The sequence below is a fragment of the Lutra lutra genome, chromosome 1 (assembly GCF_902655055.1).
Source record: "Lutra lutra chromosome 1, mLutLut1.2, whole genome shotgun sequence".
NCBI classification, from domain to species: domain Eukaryota; kingdom Metazoa; phylum Chordata; class Mammalia; order Carnivora; family Mustelidae; genus Lutra; species Lutra lutra.
This window is the reverse complement of record NC_062278.1, coordinates 223,153,251-223,173,338: the sequence shown is the minus strand read 5'-3', so window position 1 is coordinate 223,173,338 and position 20,088 is coordinate 223,153,251. Positions and strand designations below refer to the sequence as shown.

General features: G+C 61.3%; 2 protein-coding genes and 1 long non-coding RNA gene across 4 annotated transcripts; 1 reads left to right on the top strand and 2 right to left on the bottom strand.

Moving 5' to 3' along the window:
* Positions 1 to 7,946: 7,946 nt before the first annotated feature.
* Positions 7,947 to 12,633, bottom strand: LOC125087608 (uncharacterized). Its single transcript, XR_007123462.1, has 2 exons — positions 10,716 to 12,633; positions 7,947 to 8,337 (listed from the first exon to the last, which is right to left on the bottom strand). It is a non-coding gene; the product is annotated as an uncharacterized LOC125087608 (long non-coding RNA).
* On the top strand, positions 9,094 to 14,952 carry FSTL3 (follistatin like 3). Of its 2 annotated transcripts, none has more exons than XM_047708025.1 (5): positions 9,094 to 9,270; positions 10,510 to 10,776; positions 12,928 to 13,143; positions 13,477 to 13,704; positions 13,795 to 14,952. In XM_047708025.1, exons 1-5 carry the CDS (start codon positions 9,168 to 9,170, stop codon positions 13,848 to 13,850), a joined length of 870 nt encoding a protein of 289 aa, XP_047563981.1. In that variant the 5' UTR covers positions 9,094 to 9,167; the 3' UTR covers positions 13,851 to 14,952. The 2 variants fall into 2 exon arrangements, with proteins under 2 accessions (XP_047563981.1, XP_047563987.1); XM_047708031.1 differs by having other exon boundaries at positions 9,095 to 9,270; positions 10,591 to 10,776.
* Positions 14,953 to 15,211: 259 nt separating this feature from the next.
* Positions 15,212 to 19,818, bottom strand: PRSS57 (serine protease 57). Its single transcript, XM_047708002.1, has 5 exons — positions 19,694 to 19,818; positions 19,285 to 19,438; positions 18,863 to 19,007; positions 16,958 to 17,221; positions 15,212 to 15,859 (listed from the first exon to the last, which is right to left on the bottom strand). Exons 1-5 carry the CDS (start codon positions 19,770 to 19,772, stop codon positions 15,539 to 15,541), a joined length of 963 nt encoding a protein of 320 aa, XP_047563958.1. The 5' UTR covers positions 19,773 to 19,818; the 3' UTR covers positions 15,212 to 15,538.
* Positions 19,819 to 20,088: the final 270 nt, after the last annotated feature.

The window sequence follows — 20,088 nt, the reverse complement described above, 5'->3', positions numbered from 1 at the left end:
GGGGAGCGGCTGGGGGCGAGGCCCGACTGTAAGCGGCGAGGAGGCCAAGGGGCGGGCGGTGCCTGGGGTGGGGTCGAGCCCCTGCTCTCCTCCGGAACAGGCTGTCGCTGTCTCTTCCCTCGTGGTGTCTCACACCGCCGCGCCCGCCCTTCTTTCCCCTCACCGTGCTCGCTGGTGCGGGGTGCCGGGCGCGCTCTCACCTCCGGCCCTTTGCACTGGCTGTGCCCCTTGGCGGGTGCACCCCAGACACCGGCGTGGCTTTCTTCTTGCTTTTCTCCAGCCTTTGCTCAAGTGTGTCACCTGCCAGGATGCCTTTCTCAATAGCACTTCTTTCCGCCTGATAAACTGTAGGGCCAGCTCCACAGAAGGGACGCTTGTGTCTCGTTCCCAGATGGCCTCAGGACAGCGCGCGGTACACAGGTATTCCATAAACACTCGTGCCCTGAATGCAGACGACAGGCCAGTTCCGGGGTCGAAGGAGGACTGCCTCCGTGCCACAGTGTGACCCACGGAATAAGGGAGTCAGGCCCGCCAGGGGTGGCCTTGTTTCGGAAAACGAAGGAAGCCTACCTCCCGCCCCATCCCACAGAATAAGTCAGCCAAAAATTCATTATCACCCAGCACAGGCTGGGGTCGATTCTGAGGTTAAGTCCAGCCCAATCATGCATTTATTGATTTATCCACTCAACAAAACATTCACGGAGCACCTGCTGCGTGCCGGACCTTGTGATGCCTTCGAGAACACAACGTGGAGAATAGACAGTGAAAATGGCTCCGTGGCTCCAGGAGACACCCCAGTCCCATGAGACTGGGCCAGGGGATGGGTTCCTGGGGTGGTGCAGGCTCTGCCTTGGGAGACAGTCAGGGTTTCCTAGGGGAGGGGGCATTTGAGCCAGGGCTTTGAGGAACAAATAGGAGTAGGTTGGAGTTGGGCTTCCCACAAAAGCGGGGCATTGGAACCAGAGTGTCAAGAAATTTAAAAACGGAGCCTATGTATAAAGGATCTTGAATGGCAAGAGGCTAGGGACAAGGACTTGTCTGCCAGCCAGTCTTGTCCCCCTCAAGGTCCAGGGGTGATTGGAAGGCATTCCTGCTCTGACCACTGGAGTGCATGCTGGTCCCATCACTGGGAATCCAGGAAACCCCAGGTCCAGGGAAGGTCAGTTTGCTTCAGGCGTCTCATGCCCAGCCCTAGCTCATTTCACTCTGCAAACACGTTCATGCTTTCATTCTGCAGAAGTCTATGAGGTATCGCCCAAGAGGCCTCAGAACCAGCAGGCCTGTGTTCGAGCCCCACCAAGCATTGCTGGCTGTGCGGCCCGGGAAGGCTCACTTCATTCTCGGTGCAGATAGCACAACCTGCCTCAGGGTTCTGGGGCTGCATGAGGCTTGAAGGACACACGGGTACCCATGGTGCCTCCCGGGTCCTCACGGGACCTTGCTGCCTGCCCTGAGTTCATCTGCCCCTAGCCCACCCCTCCCAGCCCAGCCTCACTGGCTCCCTTGGGTGGGCCCAGCTGCAGCCCACCTCAGGACCCTTGTCTGGTCATGCCCTCTGCTGGGAGTGCCCTTCCCACTGTCCCTTCTCTTTCCTTGCTTCTCCGGAGGCTGCCCCAACCCCTTCCTGAGGGCGTCCCCTCCCATACTGCACTCCGATGCCCAGCACCCCCTTTCCTTCTCCTGGAGCCATCCCCTACAGCAATCCAGGAGGAGCAATGGCATTGCCCGAAACCTGAGACCACGACTCAGCCTAAAGTCAGTGTCCCACAGATTCTTGAATCCGTGAATAATTAGTGAGTCCCTGCTGGGTGCCGGCCCCTGCTGGGGCTCTGGTGTATATTGTAAGACGAGGAGCTCAGTAAGCGCAGTGCGGGTAGGGAGGTGGGGAGGGGGGAAGCTGAAGTTGAATCTTCTCGCAAGCACGACAACATGAGGGCAATTGAGAACCCCCCCACCTTACATTTGAGACTGAGGGCACACACGAGTTCATGCGGCAAGGCCCGGACTCGAGCCCTGACCATTGGGCCTCTGTGTCCTCTGCAGGGGCCCCTGCCTGCAGGCTACCCTGGAACTGGGGCATTGGAATGCCGGCTCAGGCAGTGTCTGCGTATAACCCAGTGGCTCTGGGGTTCTGGGGCCCTCAGGTACCCATTTGTGGCCGGGTGGCTGCCATGCTGCTGATGGGACAGATGGGAGGGTGCTCTGATGGCCTGGCACAATGAAACACAGGGACTCCTGATGGATTTCCCAGCATTTCCTTGAAAAGTCTTTGTGGATTATGGAGGTAGGTGGCACCTGGGCCCTACAGAGTCCCCCAGGACAGGGCCATGCCTCCCCCCTCCGACTTCCCACAACACAATTGTGCTCCCCTCTTAGACACTACAGGACAAGGACAGGCAGCCCCTCCGACACAGTCTTCCATCCCTAAAATGGGTCTCCCTCCTGCCTCCCCGGCAGTTGCCTCTGTAAAGGGCAGCTGCCTCATCACTAGACCTTTGTGTGTGCCCTCCCCTCTGCCTAGAGCATCCTTTCCTTCCACGGCCCCATGCTGAGTCAGGAGCCTCATGGCAGAGGGGAAATTACCAGAGCAGTCAACAACCATCCGAGCTTCCCCCCTGGGCAGGTGACTGGCTCTTGCTGGGTTTCCTTCTGTCACCTGGGACACAATAGCTTTTCTTTCACCTCTGAGTGGGGACGATTCAGGGGGAAAGGCCTCTCCTAACCCTCTACCAGGGTCAGCCTTTTTTTCCGGCTTTGGAGTGGGTTTTGATTTTGGGCGAGTGACCATGTTCAGAGCTTTTTTCTAGCTATTTAATTTTCCATGTGAGTGTTAGGACTTCCTCTCTGGTGGGACGATTCCGTGTAAGTTAGGACTGGAGCGGCACTCAACTTGTTGAGCTGGTAGCATTCATGGCCCTGTCCTGGCCCCGGGGTAGGGGCGCTCAGGTACTTGCCTACTCAGGTGCAAATCAAGCCTCAGAGGCCCCGGGGGACTTTGGGGCCAGAGAAAGGGATTACCCACATTGCAGGCAAGAGACCTGAGCAGGCAGGCCACTGCCCCGCTGGGCAACAGGCTACTTTTGCAGTTTTGCAGGGTTTTCTTTTTAATCTTTTATTTGTATTTTTTCAGTTATGTCTTTTTTTCCCTTTTCATTTATATTTGTTGGTCTATTTTTTATTTCTATTTTTTTCATTTGATTTATACACACCCAGGGTACCTCCAAGAGCGGGCTACTCCTTTACCTGAACCAACAGCACTTTACCAAACGGGGTGATCAGCAAAAGACACGAAGCCCAGACCCATCCGCAGCCTCATCCACGCTGGCTGCTCACCTCCACGGTTTGGTCTCGGTTCCGCATCCCGCTGGGACATTCCTTGGCCGTGACCTTGACACACTGGCACGGGCTCGGATCAGGCCAACGGGAGCGCTCAGGCTTCCTCTTTGCGTTCCCCCGTACGGTCGCCAGGGCAAACACAGAGGATGGGCCGGGAGGACGAATGGATGCATGAATGAGAGGAGGAGGGGACGAGGTCGCCCCCTGCGGGAGATGGGGTCACGGGAAAAGCACCGACGGGGGGACCGCGCGGCGGAGGGCGGCGCGCTGTCCCGTCCCGCGTGGGACCTCACTGTGCTGAGCCAGCCGCCTGGCCACGGGCTTGCGCTCGTGGCTCACGCCACCCCGTGAACCGTGCCCGGCCGCCGGGGCGGGACTGCGTCCACGGTCCCCCTCTCGCAGGGGGCCCAGGGTGACAGCTTCCGGGCCGGGCCGGGGGTCCCCCCACCCCCGCTCCCCGGGCGGCGGCGGGGCCAGCAGTGCCCGGCTCACTGCGACCCCCGACACACCCGCTGTCGGCCGCGGAGGCCGCCGCAGACTCCAGATCTCCAGCGCCGCGAGCAGACACGGCGGCGCGACTGGACGCGCCCTAATTTGTTAGAGCAGCGAACTGGACACATACATCCCGCTTCCGCCGATCACGTGCGCCCTCGCTCGGCCCGCGGTCCCCCAGGCCCCCCGCTCCAGCAGGCTCTCTCTCCCACCGTTGGCCAGAGCTGGGTCACATGGTCGCCTCTAAGCCAATGGCTGGCGAGGGGAATGGCTGACATTACGTCAATTCGTTCGGCCTATCAGCTTTCGCCTCCGGCCTGGGGGTGGGCCCTATCTTCAACTGCAAAGAACACTGCCCGCTTCCTGTGCAGAATCTGTTCCCTCTTCAGTGAGGCGGGTGGGGCGGCTCTGGGGGTGGCGGTGGGGGTGGGGGGGCCCTGGGGGTGGCGTGGAGGAGTCGCGGCGAGGGGGCGTTGGATAAGCGGAAAGGGCCTGGAACCCGGCTGGAAAGCCAGGTCTTCGTCTGAGAGCCACGGGGAGCCGAGCGTGGCGTCGGAGATGGAGGGCGGCCTCAGGAAGGCGCTGACCAGGCCCCGCTCCGACTGGGCTCTCCGGGAGCGGCCGCCACGCGCGAGGCTTCGGTAGCTGCCGTGGCTGTCAGCGTCACACGCCCCGTGAGAGAACCTGCAAGGCTCTGCTTGCCGGAGCCCTGACCGCGCCCGGTCCTCGCACATGGCCAGCAGACCTTTCGTTGATGAGGGGGTCTGTCGCAGGCCTCCTTCCGATTGAGGACGGTGGGAGGAGGTGACCCTGAGAGCTCTGGGGTTATATCCTGGAGGCAAAGATGGGCACTTCCGTGTGGGTGACTACTACAGCCCCTGTGGATCCGCGGCTCTGGGTCCTAAAGGCTCGACTTGAATAAAATGTAAGCGGGCTTAGTGAAAGCTGGTTTTGTTCACTGCAAGTGACGGACACTCAGCTTAAATGGACTTCCATCTTCTTGGGGTGGAGGAATTTAGGCACAGCTGGATCCAGGACTTCCAACCACAGTACAGGGAATTTCTGCTGCCCCTCTTGGCTCAGTGTCTCACTGGCCTGGCTTCTCCCTGGCCCTTGGTAGGAGCCACCAGCAGCTCCAGGCTCACACCCCTCCAGCTCAGGCAGGAAGTGAGGGTCTCTTTCCCAGAAAAAAAAATCTCAGGGCGCTTGGGTGGCTCAGTAGGTTAAGCTGCTGCCTTCGGCTCGGGTCATGATCTCGGGGTCCTGGGATCGAGTCCCGCTTCGGGCTCTCTGCTCAGCGGGGAGCCTGCTTCCTCCTGTCTCTCTGCCTGCCTCTCTGCCTGCTTGTGATCTCTCTCTGTCAAATAAATAAATAAAATCTTTAAAAAAAAAAAAATCTCAGAGCTGACTCCTCCTGGTTTGCTGAATGCTAGATGACCCTAATTGGTTCAGCCTGGGTTGGTGCCCACTCCTGGGATCCTTCGGGTTGGGAGCACAGGAGGTGATTACTCCAAGGAAAATCTGGTGCTGGGACCAGAAGAGGGGCGATGCCAGCCACAATCTGGGGGCTGGCCATCATTGTCCAGTCCGGAATAGGAGGGCATTGCCCCACAGCTCAGCACATGGGTCCTGGAATCTTGCTTATCTGGTAGTGATGCCAGTCCTAAAACCGTGGGGCTTTGTGATTGCCAGAAAGTCACTTTCCTTCCTCCACCCTCTGTATAATGGAAGCCTGTCTCACGGCATCATGGTGAGTGGCAAAGGAAACTCATCAGGCATCTCCCCTGGACAAACACCTATCTGCTAATCAATAAGTATCTGTACACACGCGTCACGCCCCTGCTGTGCACCATGCACTGTCCCTAGCATCCTGGCTGGAATCGGCAGTAACAGATTTGTGCCCATTTTACAGATGAGAAAATGGGGCACAGAGAGGTCACACGTGGTCTGGCCAAGGTGCACATCCTGTACCAGGCTTCCACCAGAAGGGTCCTTCTCCCTGCAGGCCTCAAGGTCACCTCCTTGCAGGCCCCACAGCCTTGCTGCTCCCGGGGCCTCTGCTCTGCCACCTGCCTTCATGCTTGTGTTCACTCCCTTGTTTGTCTCCAGCCAACAGGGACCCTATCGCTGTGGCACTAGGCCCAATTTGTACAGCCTGCCTACTGCTTCTGTGACAAATCGCCCCCTACTTGGCAACTTAAAACAACACAACTTTTCCTCTTCTCGTTCTGGAGGTCAGAAGTCCAACATGGGTCTCACTCAACTAAAATCAAGGTATTGGTACAGTCTAATTCCTTCTGGAGCCTCGGGGGTGGGGGGATCTGTTCTTGCTTTTCCAGCTTCTACTCTTTAAATTCTCTGAAGATCTTCTTTATTTGAGAGCAAGAATGAGAGTGCAAAATTGGGGGAAGAAGAGGGGGAGGGAGAGAGAACCCCAGCTGACTCCCCACTGAGCGTGGAGCCCAACACAGGGCTCGATCCCAGGACCCTGAGATCATGACCTGGGCCAAAGGCAGCTACTTAACCAACTGAGCCCCCCAGACACCCCAGCAAGTGCCCTCCTTCATGCCCATCACCCACCACCTCCCTCCATCAACTCTCACTTTGTTCTCTACAGTTAAGAGTCTCTTAGGGGTGCCTGGCTGGCTCAGTCTGTAGAGCATGCAACTCTTGGTCTCAGGGTTCTGAGTTCAAGTCCCATGTTGGGCATGGAGTCTACTGAAAACAGGAAAAAAAAAAACAAACTTTTATGGTTTGCGATTGTATGCTATTTGTCCTTCTCTGACTGACTTACGCTTTTCCAGCTTCTAGAGGCTACTCACATTCCTGGGTTCGAGGCTCCTCCCTCTTTGTCCATGGCTGGCAACGGCAGGTCACATGCATCTCTTTGACCACAGAGGGAAATGGTCTCTGCTTTTGATGACCCTCTGATTCCACTGGGCCCACCTGTGCCATCTAGGACCCTCTCCCCAACCAAACGTTTGAGGCGGACTTTGTCTTACCCATAGCACGAACATCCGACCACTTCTGTCCCTGTGCCCCTTTCCTCACCATTGTTTAGTCTAGTGTGATTTAAATGTCCTCCTCCTCTAAGAAGTCAGCCCTGAGGGGCGCCTGGGTGGCTCAGTGGGTTAAGCCGCTGCCTTCGGCTCAGGTCATGATCTCGGAGTCCTGGGATCGAGTCCCGCATCGGGCTCTCTGCTTGGCGTGGAGCCTGCTTCCTCCTGTCTCTCTGCCTGCCTCTCTGCCTGCTTGTGATCTCTCTCTGTCAAATAAATAAATAAAATCTTAAAAAAAAAAAAAGAAGAAGAAGAAGTCAGCCTTGACCTCCCCAGTCTGCACTGGGCCTAGCGCCCTCCATCAGAACTCTGATCACTCTGGATGGTCATGGCCTGTTTTCTGTGGGGTCTGGAGGAGTGAAGCCTAGGGCCGTGGGGGAGTCCTGGTGGATGTCTGAGCTGGGGAGGAGCCTTATGGTAGACAGCTGTGGTAGGAAGCGGGCTGCCAGGGATGAGGCTGAGGCCAGTTCAGGGTGGAGAGGAGGGCATGAAAAGAGGGCTCCTCAGTGAGGGCCAGTGACTTGCTTTAGGTCACCTAGCACATGGCCTCTGGGTTGGGGAGACATGCCAGGTCGGGTGGGGACAGGAACTGCTGGCAACTACTCTCAGTTCAGAGCCCACGCCAGGCTGACAATAACCCTTTGGTGTGTACCACCCAGGCTGGGGCAGCTGAGCCATGGCAGGGCCAGGTCTCGGCCAAGGTCGCAGTGTCTGGCTCTGGCACACCCTTGATGAGAACATCAGGTCCCATCCCTGCCCCACCCCCCAGCCAGGGGAGAATCCCCTCACACAGTCAGAGATCAAGGACAGGCCAAGACGGCTGGGTGTCCTCTCTCAGTGCCACTGGGCAGGAGCGCGGCCCCTGGCCACTGGTGGGGGCACATGGGGCAAGATGAGCTGCTGACATGGAGGAAGGGGTCCCGGCATGGCATACTCGGTGGCAGGTCGCATGCACGTGGGAGGGGGTGATGCAGCAACAGCAGGTCACTGCCCATGAAAGACCCCATCGCTCTCATCCTTTTTATGTTCCCGAAAGCATTGCCACTCTTCAAAGTTATCTATTAACTTGTTCGTCTATGTATTTTGTTTTTCCAGCCCTTAAAAACCGCAGGCTTGGTGATGACAAGACCCGGTCAGCCTTGGTCATTCTGGCACCCCAGCACCCCCAACAACCCTCGCCATAGGAGACTGTCTTGATTTCTTACAAATTCAAACAGAGAGGGGCTGTACAGGACCCATGAACATTCGGAGAGGGCCCTGACAGTTGGGGGCAGGGAGACCCACAGATAGGAGGGATGAAGTCCCAAAGAGGAGGAACATTGGGCTGACCCGACCCCCAGTGGATCCAGTTCTTTCCAGGACCATGCTGATGTGTGGCGTCACTGTCACAAATTGTGGAAAGGCTGGGAGTCCCGGAGGCAGAGGGCTCCAGATACAAGGAGCACAGGACCTGAGGAGAGGAAAAAACCCGAAGCCAGTAAGGGCTTTCCGATGTGGCCTGGGAGGACGACGTGCAAAGGTCTGGGGGTGGGGGTGGGGGTTGGTGCCATCTCCCAAAGACCAGGCTGGGGAGCGGGGGCACACTCCGCAAGTGCTGCCTAAGGCTCCCGTATGTCCCCGACGCCGGGGCCATTTGTGGCTGTGGGTCTCCTGCTGCCGCACCCCGCACCCCTCCGCCTCCGCAGCCAGCCAGCCCCCGCCCACCCGTGCCTGCTCGCACCCAGCCGAGCCCACGGGCTCCAGCGGCCAGGGGCCCCGGGGAGTGAGTAGGTGGGTGTTGGGGCGGCTGAGGTCTCTGGAGTGTGTGGGCGCCTAGGGCCGGGGAGGAGGTTAGGGGCCCAGATCGCGCCTGGGCCGCATGAGCGACCATTTGCAAACCACGACGTGATACACGGATCCGCAGACCCGCTCCCCGTGGGTCTCCAGCTCCTCAGCCGCAGCCCTCCGGCTGAAGACACCCCCCTCCCCGTAAACGCAGGGTAAGCCCCGTAAATCACGGTCTGGCCCCCCTGGCGCTGGCCGCAGGGACACCTTCCCCGAGCCTCGGGCTCCCGGGGCTGACCCCCGCCCCACCCCCGCAGCTGTCCTCGGGGTGGCCAGGCCCAGCCCTTGCACACACCGGGCGCGACACGGCCTCGCGCCCCGCCCCGGCCCGGCCCCGCCCCGCCCGCAGCCCGCGGGACCTTTATAGGGAGCGCCCGGCCGCCGCGCGCTGGGAAGTCGGTGCCGCCGCCCTCCCAGCCGCCCGCCCGCGCGTCCGACGCCGTCTCTGCGTCCGCCATGCGTCCCGGGACGCCGGGGCCACTGTGGCCACTGCCCTGGGGGGCCCTGGCTTGGGCCGTGGGCTTCGTGGGCTCCGTGGGCTCGGGGGACCCCGCGCCCGGTGAGTGGGGCGGCCGGAAGGGGCGGACGGGCTGGGCCACCCACGTGGGCCTGCCCGGGAATGCTGGCCTTGGGGGAGATGGGGGGGGCGGCGGTGGCGGCTGGTGATGGGAGGCCTCCTCAGGTTCAGTCTGGGAGGGCTTGGGGCTCCCCTCCCCCAGCCCCAAAGGGCCTGAAGAAGGGTCACCACGAGGTCAGCAGATGTGGTTCTTTCACAGTGGTCAAGAGGAGTCACAATGACTGCTGACATTTATTGGGTGCTGTGTCTAACCCTCCGAGAATGCATACCATAGCCCAACTGTGCGTGTGCGCTCATCATGCCCATTTCCCAGATGGGGAAACTGAGGTGCAGGGTCACCCAGCTTATAAGTGGCAAACTCAGGACTCAAACCTGAACCACTTCAGTCCTGAAGACCCGGAGAGGTGGGGCTGGGTGGCTGAACCCAGGACTTCCACCTGAGGTCTCATATCTTCCCCAGGTTTGGCTTAGATAGATGGGCTGTTGGAATCCCACAGCAGCTGCTTGTTGGGGGATGCTGGGCAAGGAACAGCCCCAGTCCTGGCCTCAGTTTCTCATTTTGTAAGATGGGTGCCAAGGTGCTGAGCTCCCAGAGCGGGTCCCTGTAAGGCGCTCAGCACAGCGCCTGGGAACCAGTGAGCTCTCTGGGCTGGGGGCTGTGGCCTCTCCTGCCCCCATTTAGAGTGCAGAAACTGAGGCCTCTCTGCCAGTCCACCCCAGCCAGCAGCCCCACCCCAGCCCCGCTCGAAGGGGAGAGCTGAGCCCCCTCCCCGAAGGCCGTGTCCCCAGGGAGATGGTGAGCTCATGCAAGGGGAATGTTCCCAAGTTGGAGTGAGTAAGAGGCGGGCCAGGCAAGGGGGGGCTGCCAGGCGAGGGGGGCTCTGCGTGCCCTCGGGTGCTGTCTAGACAGAGGGCAGAGGCGGAGAGGCGGCTGCAGGGCCCACTGACCCTGACACGTCCAGCTCTGGGCGTTTGGCTGGTTGGGCAGGATGCCAGGCCTGGGCCTGGGGGCCTGGAGCGACAGAAGGTGGGAAGAGCTTCCCACCACGAGTTGGGGTTGTGTGGGGGGTGGAGCTCCGAGAAGACAAGGAATCCCAGAAGGATGGCAAAAGGATCCAGAGCTGAGCTGGGATGGGAGCATCCAGTGCAGGTCTCTGGCCCTCCTTCCCAGCTTGGGAGCAAATCATCCCTCTGTAGTTACTGAGCACCAACTGTATGCAGCCCCCAGGGCCGGGAGCTGGGTGTTGGGAGTGGTGCAGGAGGGCACCCCTGGTGTGGCAGTGACCGCCCTCCGGTGCACAGGTGGCGTGTGCTGGCTGCAGCAGGGTCGAGAGGCCACGTGCAGCCTGGTGCTGAAGACCGACGTCAGCCAAGCGGAGTGCTGTGCCTCCAGCAGCATTGACACTGCTTGGTCCAACTTCACTCACCCGGGGAACAAGATCAGCCTCCTGGGCTTCCTGGGCCTCGTCCACTGCCTCCCCTGCAAAGGTGAGACCATGGGCGTCAGCCACAGGTCAGGGTCACTGGGGGACAACTGGGAATGAGCTCCCCATCTCAAAGGTATGCAGAAGGAGGCTGAGTGTTTGTGGAGGGAATCCAGGGTTCAGAGAGAGGCTGGGGACTTGAGGTTCCCCAGCCTCAGCCTCCATCATCTGAGGACTCAGGAAGAAACTCTGAGGGCTCCCCAGCCTCGTTTCTGGCCTGCCGGGGTGAGCTTTCCCTCCTGCACCCCACCTGGGAGAAATGCACTGGACTCACACCTGACTCTGGGGACGGTGGGCTTTCTCGACCGGCCGCTTGGCTCTGTCGCCTCGTCCCCCAGTCAGTGTTCCCAACACCTCGTCTGCCCATAGCCCCTGAGATTCCAAGGATCTGTGCTGGGACAAGAGATGCGTGTTTTAACAAGCATGCGCCTTCTGGACCATGTTCTGAGAAGTGTTCTCGGCTGCCTCCTCCATCAGACTAGGAACTCCTTGAGGGCCGAATGCATGAATGAGCCAAGACACGTGCTCGGCCTTGGAGAGGGGCTAGGGGTCCTCCCGGGCCTGTGGTCTGGGCCGGACATGCAGGGGCCCAGAGGTGGTGTGGGGCCATGGCTTGAAGGAGGTGGGCATTAGTACTAGGGTGCTGGGGCGTCATAAGGAGTTTGCCAGCTGGAGACAGTATGGGATCGGGCCCTAGTGGGTGGGGCCAGTGCAGGGAGGAGACTGCAGCTGGGGGCCAAGCTGAGAGCCCAGCTGGTCACTGGGATGTGACTAGTCTGATCAGTCTGGCTGGGTGGTCTTGGACTCACTGCCATCTGCCCTGGCTCCCTCCAGAACCGCCGCTGGGCTCTGGGAGGACCCAGCGGCTGTTCTGGAGGGAGCACAGACTTAAAAAATCGGCGGGCCTAGGCATAAGGTCCAGGTCACCCCGCCCCCCCATCTCATCTGTCCTTGGGGAAGGCAACTCAGTTCTCCCACTGCCGTTCCTGCTTGTGAAGTCACCCAGGGAGTGTTTCCAGATGTGTGTGTGGGCAAGCGGTGTGGGAGGTGCCCAGGTGCGGCCCACATGCCCTGGCAGGGGTGACATGGGGGCGCCCGCACACATTCTCATTTTATGCGTACGGTTCCCCAGTCAGCCTCACTTTACACACGGGGAAATTGAGGCTGAACTCAAGAGCTCGAGTCTGCCCTCCAGGACCACAAGCAACAGAACTGGGGGGGGGGGGCATCTGGGGTCTGGCCTGGAGTTTTCGTTTGGAGGAGCCCTTGGCTCGCGTCCACTCACAGCTGTGATGGGGCCTCAGTTTCTCCCTTTTGTAAAATGCTGACAAGATGGCATCACCTCGTGGGGGCGGGGGGTGGTGGCTGGGAGACTGCAATGAGCCTGGGAAGGCCTGTAAGGGGAGCCGCCCATCAGTGGGGCTGGGGCTGAGTCTGGTCTGCATTTCCCAAGGTCCGGGGAGAGGGGTGCTGGGTGGAGTTGGAGACCTCAGAGAGAGAATTGCCCTGCCCAGGCCTGTTTCCCTGCCTGAGAAATGGGGGGGGGGGGCAGGGGTAACCCCTGGTTCATCAGGCCCGGGATGTGGGAAGCCCCCTCCCCAGGAAATGAGCCTCAGGGCCCAGTGCCAACGCCCCGCCCTCCCCGACGCCTCCTCGGAGTTGGTCCTGGCAGGCCCGGGGAACGGACGCTGCCCGTCCTCCCCAGACCCGCGCACGGACCCAGCGGGGCCCCCCTCCGCTGACGCAGCCGGGGTCCCCGCCGTCCGTCCCTTCCCGGCGCGTAGATCAGGGAACAGGCGCCAGCCCGAGCGGGTGGCCCAGCTGCGGAGCGCGAGCGGGACCGGGCCCTGGAAGCTCGTTCCCGAACCCCCCGATTCCGGGCAGACACCCACCCCGTCGCCCCCTTCCCGCCCACTCTGAGCCCCGCCTCCAGAGCCCCAGCCTCGACTCCCGCCCCACCCGGCCCAGGCCTGATCTCGTCCCCAACGGATCCCGCACGCACAGCCCGAGCCAGCCACCCTCGCCTGTGCTCCCCGGCTCCGGCCCGACCCCCGCTCCGCGCGGCCTCCAGCCTCCGAAGAGGGGGCGGGGGCTCCGCGGACCTCCGGCCTCGGCCACGCGCCCCCATCCCACGCCGCGTGCCCTGTGTCCGCAGATTCGTGCGAGGGCGTGGAGTGCGGCCCCGGCAAGGCATGCCGCATGCAGGGGGGCCGCCCGCGCTGCGAGTGCGCGCCCGACTGCGCGGGGCTCCCGGCGCGCCTGCAGGTCTGCGGCTCGGACGGCGCCACCTACCGCGACGAGTGCGAGCTGCGCGCCGCGCGCTGCCGCGGCCACCCGGACCTGCGCGTCATGTACCCGGGACGCTGCCGCAGTACGTGGGGGCGGGGCCGGCGGGCGGGGCCGGGCCTAATAACTGGCCTCCCGGGAGGGCGCCTCTGGATTGGGTCAGCTTTGGGTCCCGGAATGAGGAAAACCGGGGTGCGGTTTTGGAAGGGGAGGTCTGGGGCTCACGTGGGGTGGAAGATAGGAGTGCGTGACTCAGGGCGGGGCTTGCGGACGCGGCCAGAGAGGCGGGGCTTGGGTGCGGCCGGAGTGCGGGCGAGGCGCGCGGAAGGGGTGTGGTTTTCGCCCGGGGGCGGGGTCTGGGTGGAGCCTGCCTGCGGCCCGACCGCGCCCCTGACCCGCCCCCGCGCCCCGCTCGCAGAGTCGTGCGCGCACGTGCTGTGCCCGCGGCCGCAGTCGTGCGTGGTGGACCAGACGGGCAGTGCTCACTGCGTGGTGTGTCGCGCGGCGCCCTGTCCCGCGCCCTCCAGCCCCGGGCAGGAGCTTTGCGGCAACAACAACGTCACCTACATGTCCTCGTGTCACCTCCGCCAGGCCACCTGCTTCCTGGGCCGCTCTATCGGCGTGCGCCACCCAGGCAGCTGTGCAGGTGCGGCGCGGAGCGGGGAGCGGTGGCGGGGTCCAGCGTCCCGCCCCTCTCCGCGCCCCCATTTCTCTTTTCTTCCCCCCCGCTCTGCAGGCGCCCCTGGGCCGTCAGATGCAGAGTCGGAGGAGGAGGAGGAGAACTTCGTCTGAGCCTGTGTGGCCGACTTGGGCCTGGCGTTCAAGGCCTCCCCACTTTATTTATTGCTGCAGCCGAGTCTAATTTATGTTCCCCGGAGCCTGGACCGGGAGCCCCCTGACGATACGTTGGAAGGATTGGGGGAGGAGGCCTGGGACTGTGGCTCGGAGCTGCCCAGGAGGACCCCCGCTGCTTCTGCTCTAGGGGATAACTTAATTATCGCCGCCACGGAGAGGGCTGGGGACTCACTCCTGCCGACAATTAGTGAAGAAGCACCCCAGCCTTCTAGACTACAGACTGGGACTAAGGCCTGGGTGTGTGAGTGAGCCTCAGAACCTGCCCAGGCCTCAAGACAGGCCGAGGAAGCAGCCATCGTCCCCAGCCAGCTCGAGGACGCCGGGGCTACCTGCCATCCTGCCCTTGTTTCCCGAGTACGTCCTGTGGTGGCCCCTTAGGAAAGCCCAGCTTGTCCCCTGGACGGTGTGAGGGGAGGGGCCGCTATCTGTGTCTCCTGACACGGGCCTCGTGCCAGAGCGTTATGTCCAGTGGTGCCCAGTGCACTTAGGGCAGGACTGCGTGGGCACAGGAGCCCCTGCTCACCCACAGGCCCTGGGGTGGGGTGTGTGTGCCAGGACCCACTCCATACCCTGCCTCCTGGAGCTGCGTGTCTGAGCGGCAAGCTAGTTTTGGCAGTCCCGTCCGCAGATGAGGTCTGGATCAGAACCCCTGGTCCCATGAGACTGGTTCTGGCGGAGCCTCAGCCCAGTGCCCAGCTGGACCTTCCTCACCCTGCAGCTGGCTCGGGAGTCTTGACACCAGGCAGGTACTGGCCTTGGGTAGAGTCTCTGCCTTCTGTCTGGGCTGTTGCTGGGTAATCCCACCCCGTGACTGAATGGGGGCCAGAGGCTCAGGCCACACATCAGGAGCCCCCAGCAGGCAAGAGCACAGCTCCAAGTCTGGGGGAGAGACACACGGGGCCAGCTGTGCTCACCCTCCCCTAGCCCCTCAGAAGTGCCTTACCTGTGACCCTGAGAAGTGCCCTTGGGCTCCTGACAAGGCCATCTCCCCCAGCCTGGGGTCCTGCCTCACCAAAGAAATAAAGACTCCACTCTGGAGTGTCCAAGCCTTGGTTTGCTCCCCTCCCTCCCTCTTCCTTCTCCCTCTCTCTCTCTCAGCCTCTGCACTGCCCCCTTTGGTAGTGGGCTACCACCCAGGCACCTGGGGTGCTGTTAGTGTGGTGAGTGGGGGAGACCCCTCCTGTTCCTGGGCCTCAATGTGTACGTCTGGGCTGTGAGCAGCAGCCAGGGAGACAGCTGAGGACAATGATGTGTGGACCTGGGGTGGGGGGGCAGGGTGAGGAAGGAAGCCTTTCTAGGGCAGGAGATGAAAGAGGGGATCAAGGTGGCTGTGGTTAGCTGGGGGCTGAAGGAGGTCCACGTTGGGGGCACTGCATGGGCAGAGGCCAGGAGGCTGCTACCCTGGCTGGGGGCTGGGGGAGGGTGGTGAGGGGCCTGGGTCCTGAAGCAAGTGGCTCCGGGTCACTCAGGGAGGCAGTGGCAAAGCCAGACCCTCGGCCACGGTGAGGCACAAGAGAAGCTCGAAGGAATGGACGTACTCTGGAGATGAGCTGTCCCGTCTGGTTATTCGGTTAATGTTTTATTTGGTCATTTTGGCTCTTTGCGTTTGGAACGGATGCCGTCTCCTACCCCACCCCAACCCCATACACACGAGGCTTCCCCGGGGCCTGTGGGGGCCTGTGGATGACCTGCCAGGCCATGGGATTTCTGGGGAAGGAGCTGTCTGAATCATTCGCCATCCCGTCTGTATCCCCAGTGCTGTTGTGGTTCCGTTGGCTGCGCAGGGGGCTGGGCCAGGGCCTTTGAACCACATCCCATATCCAGCTCACAAAGGCAGACACCTGTGTGTACACATCGGGGGTCTTGGGGTCGCCACACCAGAGTCCGGAGAAAGAGACAAGGCCATGGGCCCGGTTCCTGCACACCAGGGGCCCCCCAGAGTCGGCCTGGGGGGTGGGAGGAAAGGCAAGGTCAGGGGTCCATCTCTAGGCCTCTTTCCCTAAAGGGGCTTCTATGCGCAAATCTGACCAGAACCCTCCCTGCCTCGAAATCTTCCATGGCCGCCTAGTGCTCTTCCAGCAAAAACCACACTTACAGCCTTCAGGGGCCATGAGCATCCAGCTCTCACCCATCTGTCTACCCTCCTTTCCCTGGGTTTTGGCCCCACCGACCTTGCAGGCTGTTCCTGAAGTAAACCAAGCTTGCTCCAGTCTCTGGGCTGTTTCCACACCCTTGAGACCTGTTACTGTCCCCACCCAACGCTGCTGGTGTAACAATACAAGTCTGCGGAACTTTGTGCAGTAGGTGATCAGCACAACTGTACATGGCAGCCCTGAGAAGGGTCTCTCTGCCTGGCATACCTTCCCTCAGATCTCCTCAAGACTCCTTCAAATCTCAGTTCAAAAGGTGCTCCCCTCAGAGAAGCCTTCCTGAATACTTACCCTAAAATTCCCGCTTTCTCCCTTCCCTTCCCCTCTCCAGTCCCATCACCCTAACTGTAATCTAGAATCAGCTCTGACCCTATGAAGGAGGTACTACTAGTGTGGCAGTTTTACAGATGGAGAAAGGTCCAGAGAAGTGAGGTGACTTCTCCAAGGCCACACACCTGGGAAGTGGCACAGTCTGGATTTGGATCCAGGCAGCTGGACTCCAGAGTCTGTGTTTTGAATCACTATACTCTTCGCCTGGAATAAAAAATCCTCCAGGTTGAGTTTCTCCCTCAGCATCAGGGCCAGGGCTGTCATTAGTCCACACAGGGTCTCAGCAGGGACTGTTTGCGATGTATACTGCCCTGCTACTGAACACTGCTTATGGGTACACAAATCTGTGGCTCTCTGTGCAGTGTACAACCTGCACGGCTGTACATGACAGCCCTGTGACCTTAGAAAATTCTTTGTCCTTCCAGGGTGTCAGGTGAGGTCTCAACTGGTCTCAAAGGTGAGCTGGGACTTAGTTCCCAAGCCTCTGCCCACCTCTCGCCCTCTCTGTAGGCCTCATCCATTTTCCCCATACCCTAGGCAGGCAGGGTAGAGACAGTGTCTTACTGAGCAGAAGCCACGCCGCCGGTGGTCCCCACTTTGGGTGCAGAGCATGGCAGGGCTCAGCTGGCCCCTCCAAGAGCTGTTGCAGACGTCCAGGCTCAGAATGCGGACCTCAGCCTCCATCAGCCCGGGCGGCAGGTCCTCAAAGTCTGATACGGAGCCCCAGCCCGCCACCTGGCACCGTGCCCCAGCCTTGAGTGGCCTGGCGTCTCTCCGCGGCAGCTTCAGCAGCCCTACTGCGGGACCCAGGACAGCAGAGCGGTTCAGCTGCAGAGAAACCTCTGAGTTAAGGGTTACCCCCAACCACCCATCAGTGTCCCTGCCTCAGTTTACCCATCATGACACCTGGTCTCTTCTTGGCCTCAAGGATGGAAATCAGGAGCAGCCATCATCAGGCCGTCAGGCGGCCCTTCCCATCAGGCCTCACCGTCTCAGACCAGGCCCCTGGCCTCCCCCTCGGCTGGAAAGAAATGCTCTTCGAACCAGCATCTCCTCGGCTCGAAGCCCTCCTGTGGCTCCCTGTTGTTCTTGGGACAATACCTCTTGGCTCACTGTTGGGCCCTCCCCTCCAGGCAGAATGAATTTCCTGCTGGTCCCTGGTCCCGCCCTGTGCACGCCCCCCCCCCCCCCCCCCTTCAGGCTGGAACACCTTTCCTCTCCAGGCTTCAGGTCTCAGCTTAGATGTTACCTCCTCAGGGGAGACTTCCTAGACTCCCAGGATAGGGCAGAGCCTCCTCTGTTCTCCCCTGTGCCCCCTCAGGGCCATTTTACTCAGCTGCCACCGTGTTGGACCAGAGGCTCTAAGGGGAGCAGCCCTGGGGCTGTTTGTTCACAGCTTTAACCCCAGTGCCCAGCACACATCGGGCTCAATCAGTGTTTATGGAATGAATGACTTGGGCCCCTGGTTTTGGTACTCACTCCCTAGCCTTAGCCATGCCGCTGACCATACCCCAGCCTCAGTTTCCCCTGCTGCATAATAGGATGGGTGAGCTGTGGATTCCAGGTTTGGGGGGTTTCACAGATGAGCAAATCCATATGCGAGGTTTGCCGCTGACACTCGCTGCCCCCTTCTCGTTTTGCCAAGAGAACACGGCACCCCAAGCCCTGGTGTTCCCAGGGACCTGTTGCTGTGGTGCTGAGTGTCCCTCGGTTTTGACTTTTCTCCACATTTGGAGAGCAGGTTTGAAGTGTTTTCCCTTTAAATTTCCTGGGGTGCCTGGAATTGAATTTGGGCACCTGAGTGGGAGATATGGGGACGGCCCCCAAGCAGGAGGGGGCCATGGGGACTCCAAAGGGATGCACGCTGTGTTAGCAGGGAGGGAAGCCCACACTTATGGGAGGAGCTTCTTCCTGCCCAGAAAACCCACAAGGGGCCTGGGGGGCAGGGATTGGAGTATCTGGTGCATCAGAGTCTCATCTCTTCTGAATGTCCAGGCCTCCTGTGGGCCGTAAATGGCCACGAGGGAGATAAAAATCCCTGTTCTCCAAATCTGGAGGTGGAGGCGGTGACCCAAGAAAGGTGGGCCAGAGGGAAGGGATGGGGAGACGGTGGGGGCAGGGGCAGCTTGCAGAGGGGCCCTCCTGAGAAGGGGATACTCGAGCAGACTTGAGAGAGTTGAGGGAAGGAGAGAGCCAGGTGGTGTCTGTGGGAGCAGTGTCCTGGAGGGAGCCACACCCTGTGCAAAGCCCCGGGGGTTCGAGCATGCTGAGATGTTGATTGCTCAGTCCACCCTGAGTGGGGCTCTGAGGGGAGGATGTGGGAGGCATGGAGGGCAGAGGAGGGATGTGACCTGACTTGGGTGCTCATGGGATCCTTCCAGCTGGTTTTCGAACATATCCATTGGGCCATCATGAGGGAGGCCTTGGACAGGCCAGACCTGAGTCCAGTCCCCACCCCCCCCAGCTCACCAGCAGCAGACAGATGTCATTGGCGTGGATGTCGGGCTGGTAGTCCGGGTGCCTGATGATGGCTGAGATGCCAAACACTTGCTGTGTAGGCTCCGGGGCACGCAGGACGTGAGCCCCCAGCACCACCAGGCCCATTCGGGGGTCCCTGTGGGAGCAGGGGGCTTGAGAGCGAGACCGGGGCCTCGGTGGCCTCTGGGACTCTGACCAGAGCCCCGCAATCGCGACCCTGCATGTCTCCATTCCCACTGCAGTCACGGTGTTCACAAATCGTGGGACAGAGACATGCGTTGGTATCAGAACAAGGTTCTGGGGGTGGACACCGGGCTGTGGTCCTCACACCCCGAGCCTCCCCGCCCCCGCTGCCATCAGGTGAGCCGCCCCCCGCGGTGGAGGTGGGGGCAGGGCCCCCCTTGTGGGCTCACCTGTGGCTGAAGCAGTGGGCTGCGGAGACCACCCAGCGGGCTCGGAGCAGGAAGCCCCCACAGTGGTGCTGGCCCTCAAATTTCACAGACACCATGTAAGGCCGGGAGTGGGGCGTCACTTCGTGACCCCCAATGATCCGGGAGCCCCAGGAGCCTGCGGGTGGGGCGGGACTGCGTCAGGATGGGGCAGGAAGAGGGGTGGTGGGAATGGACAGCTGGGGCCCCTGCTGGGGTGGGGGGCGGTGGGGGCCAGTGGGTCGAGATGGGCAGGGGGCAGGGAGCCCGGGGAAGGTCCCCAAGCATGCTGGGAGGGGTCTGGATCCCAGAAAGCCCGGGCCTGGGGCCTCCACCCCAGCCCCCGGCCCCGAAGACAAGTGGGGCCACGACCCAGCCGGTCAGGGGCTCTCACCTGCAGGCCTCGGAGGCAGCGTGAGGACCACAGCCATGGTCAGCAGCAGGCGACCCCACTCCCCTGCCCTGGGGCCCATGGTAGTCGCAGGCCTTCGGCTCCTTCCAGACCTCAACAAGACACGGCCCCCACCCTCACCAACGGCCCGGGAAGGGGGAACCTGGATGTGGCCTGTGGTCAGAGGTCGGCCAGGCCCCATCAGCAACGCCCAGTTCTGCCCTGCTGCTTCTGAGAAGCCACAGGAGGTCAGGAAACGGGGCAGGGAGGGGAAGAGCGGGCGGATGGAGAGGCTGCCTGCCAGGGGCAAAGCCCGGCTCTGTGGGGTCCTGTGACGGCAGCGGTCACTCACCCTCTGTGCCTCAGTTCACCCAGCAGCACCGTGCCCACGGCTGCCT

Excerpts from the sequence above, each read along its gene's own strand:
- FSTL3 (XM_047708025.1), top strand. The coding sequence starts at position 9,168 with ATGCGTCCCGGGACGCCGGGGCCACTGTGGCCACTGCCCTGGGGGGCC. Across the intron at positions 10,777-12,927 it reads CCACTGCCTCCCCTGCAAAG|ATTCGTGCGAGGGCGTGGAG; the intron begins GTGAGACCATGG and ends CTGTGTCCGCAG. Across the intron at positions 13,705-13,794 it reads CCACCCAGGCAGCTGTGCAG|GCGCCCCTGGGCCGTCAGAT; the intron begins GTGCGGCGCGGA and ends CCCGCTCTGCAG.
- PRSS57 (XM_047708002.1), bottom strand. The coding sequence starts at position 19,772 with ATGGGCCCCAGGGCAGGGGAGTGGGGTCGCCTGCTGCTGACCATGGCT. Across the intron at positions 17,222-18,862 it reads ATGACATCTGTCTGCTGCTG|CTGAACCGCTCTGCTGTCCT; the intron begins GTGAGCTGGGGG and ends GTTTCTCTGCAG. Across the intron at positions 15,860-16,957 it reads GGCGGCGTGGCTTCTGCTCA|GCCGACTCTGGGGGGCCCCT; the intron begins GTAAGACACTGT and ends CCCACCCCCCAG.